The sequence below is a fragment of the Sinocyclocheilus anshuiensis genome, unplaced genomic scaffold (genome assembly GCF_001515605.1).
Source record: "Sinocyclocheilus anshuiensis isolate Anshui unplaced genomic scaffold, SAMN03320099.WGS_v1.1 scaffold88, whole genome shotgun sequence".
In the NCBI taxonomy this organism is placed as follows: Eukaryota; Metazoa; Chordata; class Actinopteri; order Cypriniformes; family Cyprinidae; genus Sinocyclocheilus; species Sinocyclocheilus anshuiensis.
The window spans coordinates 1054052-1058858 of NW_015555728.1; the positions used below are offsets into that span (position 1 = coordinate 1054052).

The following is a 4807-nucleotide window of genomic DNA, read 5'->3' on the forward strand; positions in this document are numbered from 1 at the left end:
CAATGCGTAATCTTAAATGCATTATTTGTTTTATATCATCACATTTCTTTGTTTTGAATTTCTCAAAATCCAGGTTTAAATGATTTTGAATTTAGATTTTAAATCCCCTTCACCTCAGATCCTACTGTACATTGCAATATAATTCAATAGCATAGTGTAGAAATGTAGAACTCACATCCTGGCCAATAAGGTCACTGTTATTCTCAATAATGCCCCAGGGTGGGATCCCGACAACATTCCTCTTCCTGTGGTCATGTGACCCATACACTTTTACAGCATCACCAACATACTTAGACACACCTGGATTCAAAGAGAAATAAGGACCAGTGTTATTATTGCTAACTACAACTATTCAAAATTGTTTTTGGTAATTGAAATACAAAGCTGAAATAAAATATAAATATAAGATGAAAAGCTTGAACTTAAAGGGGATGCAAAATTCACTTTTACATGGTGTTTGCATAAAAATGTGTCTTAGCAGTGTGTGGACACAACCACCCTACAATGATAAAAATAAAAAAAATTTTAATCCCCAAAAATCTTAGTCTCAATCATCGAGCTGTTTTGATTTTCTGAGCAATATGACGTCACATTGCTCAGGCACCACCCACGACCGCTCACGGACTGTCCCGTATAGGGCTGTCGCGGTGAGGGAATTTCCCTTGCGGTAATTTTGAGTGGCTCAATAGCGCGGTATGCGGTATTATCGCCATACATAGACATATATATATATTAACTGAAATAAGAAATACTTGGCAACTAAGTGAGATCAATCCATTTAATTTTAAAGTACCAAAAATACAAAAATACAAAAATAAAATTTAAAACCTGCAATATAGATATATTTTTTAGGAAAAAAATTATAAAAATAAAAAAAAAAAAAAAACTAAAACTTAAAAATATGAAAATGGAAAATATAAAAATAAAAGCCGATTTAAACTATTAACAAATACTACAACAGCATATATAAAATACTAAAATAACAGTGATAAGGTCATAATGAATATACATAAACTTTCTTCAATATGAAAGAAGTTATATGTACTGTGCTTCACTACAAAACAGTGTGATAGCAAAAACAGGACAAAACAAGCACAAACCTGTATTAATCCCATCAGTCAGTATCCATGCTCCAGTGCTCTCTGCAGCTGTGACGAGTCCTGTGCTGAAAGCCTGGTACACCCGTGGAGACAGAGGAAAGCCCTCTGTCCCTCCATGCACAGAGATCACCAACTTGGGCATCTCCATGTGCCATTCTCTCAGCATCAGTTGGACCAGGAGCTCTGGAGGAGTGTCACTGGAAAGACGCACATACTGTAGAGAAAATAGCACTTTACTGTATGAACTATGCACAATTCTATTTTATAAATGCACTGTTAGGCATAAACACATCTGCAAGGAAGTTTGCATGCAAGTTATTTCTCCTTGTATGCACCAACCTTGGCACGACATGTGCGCTTTGTGCTGGCCTGGAAATCCAGCAATCCAAAAGCATCAGTGGGGCTGACACTGGTGTGTCGCAGCACTGACCACTCCTCCTCATCAGTAGAGTCAGGACCAGGGCCATGTCCCAGCAAGCCAGAGTAAGGACCCACATGCTCCGCGATCAGCCTCCCACAACAACATCTGAGGAAAGAGATGACATGAGCAAAGCTGAATGAGAAAAGAAGAGACATGAAGGTATGGAAGCTCATTTCCACCATGTAATACAAAAAAATAATAATTTGTGACGTTTATGTTGCAATTCAGACTCTGTTTCTCACAATTCTGAGAAAAAAAAAGTCAGAATGATGCAAATCTTGCAATTCTGTCTTTTTTCCTCAGAACTTTGAGTTTACATCTCGCAAATTTTTTTTTTCACCATGGAATAAAAAAAAAGGTAACCAACTTTTTATTTCACAAATCTGACTACTTTTCTCAGAATTGCAAGAAAATGGTCAGAATTATGAGATATAATTTTTACCTTAATATTTTCTAACCTTATTTTTTACTCTGTGGTGGAAATGGGCTTCCATTTAACCACTTCAAGACTGCTGAAACTTTTCAGATTTTCACGTTTCCCACAGCTTTTGAACAGTGAACTTCCATGACTTTTCCAGTCGTGATTACTCAATAAGGAATTTAAAATTATTTTATAGAGATCACACTCACAAAGAGCAACATTCTCTCTTGATTCTTCAACTTGATTCTACCAAGAATTTTCCAGACTTGAATACCACAGTTTTAAAATGTCCATGACTGTAAGCTTTACATAAAAATAAATAAATAAATAGAGGATGAATGTACTGATGATCAAAAAATAATACCTTACTAAGCTTTGGCACACTTGACACACTGGATAACACCTGCAAAACAGCAAAAGCTGCAATTCATATGGGTCTTTTAAGACAAAATGAGTAACCTCAACAGTTCCTGATAAACTCACATTATCATTGCTAAAAGATAATATGCAGATATGACAACCAAGATTATTAAGCACACCTGTGATGATCACGTGAGGCTGGCAGAAATTTGACACATTCTCTCTTGCAAAAAGTGGCCTGGATCCAACTGCGCCTAGACTGAAGGGAAAACAGCTGTATAAGGTTTGTTATACTATAGGCCTACTAATATGAGCCGCGATAACCACTACATTAGAAGCATTGTTGTTATTGTTAACTAAAAGTCATTTTTGTTCATTGAAATAAAGCTGAAATAACGTCAAATGAAAATATTACATAAAAATAAGAAATGCTGCATTGGCAACTAACTGAAATCAAATAAGTTGAATCTGAACTATTAAAATTATTAAAAACTGAAATGGTAAATAGAATTATTTAAAAAATTATAATAAAAAAGCCAAAAACATAACAACATTTCTAAAACTTAAATTAAAATGAAAACTGAAACTATGAAATTAATTCAGAATATTTAAAAATATGATAATAGTATATAAATAATGCTAAAATAACAGATGTGGTCATAAAGTAATACAGATATACATAAACTCTCTTAAGGCACTTTTACACATCTGAGTTAAGGCTGCTCTGTGCCTGTTCAAAATTCTGCATAAAAACCAGATTAAGTTATGCCTGCCCTGACCCACTTTAGCCCCTATATATCAAAGTATACAGTTATAGCTGTGTAAATGCATTTATGACACCTCTGAGAGGCATTAAACAATCTATGTAAAAACATCTCAAATAGAAGCCACTTCAGAAGCGCCTCTGTGCCACCTTTGCAGTGTATTTTTACAGATATAGCCTACATAAACTCTTATATTGTGTGTGTGTGTGTTTGTGTGTGTGTTGCAACATACCATTTCTCCTCAAATCTCCTTCAGAGCTGAGTGAGTCAGTCATGAATAAAAAACAAACAAAAAAACAATGCATTAGTGTGAGGGGGAAAATTACGTCTATACATCCTTTTCCGGGAATTATTAGGTGAAATTACCAGACACCAATGGGAAACAAAATTCCTAACTTAAAATACCGCCATCTAGCCGAAAAACAATTGAAAGGGTGGAGGGCGTCCTCGCCCAAAACAGACTGAAACATACAGTACTTTCACTTAACTGTACAACCTGAAGAGCCCAGTCTGTTCAGAAACACATAAATGCATTTAAACGAGAAGAGGTCGCAAACTGCTGTAACTACGCATGGAAAACAACAGTCCTGTGTGGAATGGGGAAAGAGATAACTCAAACACAAGTTTTAACATGACTTGGAGTAAAGCCCCCTGGGATACAACTTTTCGTTTCATACAACAAGGCAGCTATTAACGGTAGATAACATACGCTAATGCTCAGCATAGCTGTTTAATTACCTGTGTAATAGCGTTGTTTTCCCAGTCATGTTTTCCAAAAAATCAGCGGATTCTTATTCCTGCATTAAGCGCGCATAATAGAAGAGATGCGATCAGCTAGGAAGTGGGTGGTCTTTACCACGAGTGTGGACACGCAACTGGAACTTTTTGAAGCTCGTGCTTATTCAAGAGACAGTAGTTGCATAACAAATGTAACTGCATTCTTCCTGTATTCATTTCGAAATGTTTATCAGATACTATGAGATTGAAGTTTTTCTCGCTTAAAGTGTTGTTTATGATTTAGCATCGGTTTCAAAGCTGCGAAGCGAAAAGGGAAAATAATGTTCGTCAATGACGAACTAAATGAGCGCGGGCTGTTAAAGTTAGTTAAGGATGAGCGCAAATAGAAAGACCGACGTCTAGCCAGACCTCAATCACGAGATCCCTCCTTTACAAACAATGTTTAGTTATGAAAATGTTAATTACTGCATAATAATCATCAAATATAGCTGCAAATAGCAGTCATTGGGTTTATTTGCATATAAGCACACGATCACTCACATTTAAAATAAAACTAACTTGTAATATAATTAACACCAGTTCGAACAATTTAGATGCATTAGCCTACTTGTATGTACGGTAGATTGGTTCCTACTGTTATAGCGCCTCCTTCTGTCAAAAACCGAATAAAACATTGCATGCTTCCGACAGGCCCACCAAGTTTACTGACAATTTGATGTTGTTAATCTGATCGAATATCTTATGAAATCGCATTGGCTGATGGCTGCCATTATTTTTAAATATGTAGTTGTCCTCATAATAGGGCTTCATATACCAGTTTATATCAAACACATGGCATAAAAGTATTTACAGTACGTCGATCATGCCAACAGTTACATATTTACATTTTTATTTACGGATTCCATTCAGGATTTTTTTTTTTTTTTTTTGCTATAACTAAAATAGATTTTCACTCAAAAGTAATGCATAAAAAAAATCTATCAACTTTTCATAGCAGTAACAT

The 4807-nt window shown here is 35.4% G+C and overlaps 1 protein-coding gene across 1 annotated transcript in view; it reads right to left on the minus strand.

The window, feature by feature from the left end:
- Positions 1 to 3922, minus strand: part of LOC107672704 (transient receptor potential cation channel subfamily M member 6-like) — a 26496-nt gene extending 22574 nt beyond the window's left edge. The window contains exons 1-7 of the mRNA XM_016466008.1: positions 3805 to 3922; positions 3299 to 3324; positions 2482 to 2561; positions 2307 to 2345; positions 1440 to 1626; positions 1101 to 1314; positions 176 to 300 (exon numbers count right to left, since the gene is read on the minus strand). Of these exons, the coding sequence (XP_016321494.1) occupies positions 176 to 300; positions 1101 to 1314; positions 1440 to 1626; positions 2307 to 2345; positions 2482 to 2561; positions 3299 to 3301 (648 nt within the window). The 5' untranslated portion in view covers positions 3302 to 3324; positions 3805 to 3922. The remainder of the gene's footprint in view (positions 1 to 175; positions 301 to 1100; positions 1315 to 1439; positions 1627 to 2306; positions 2346 to 2481; positions 2562 to 3298; positions 3325 to 3804) is intronic.
- Positions 3923 to 4807: the final 885 nt, after the last annotated feature.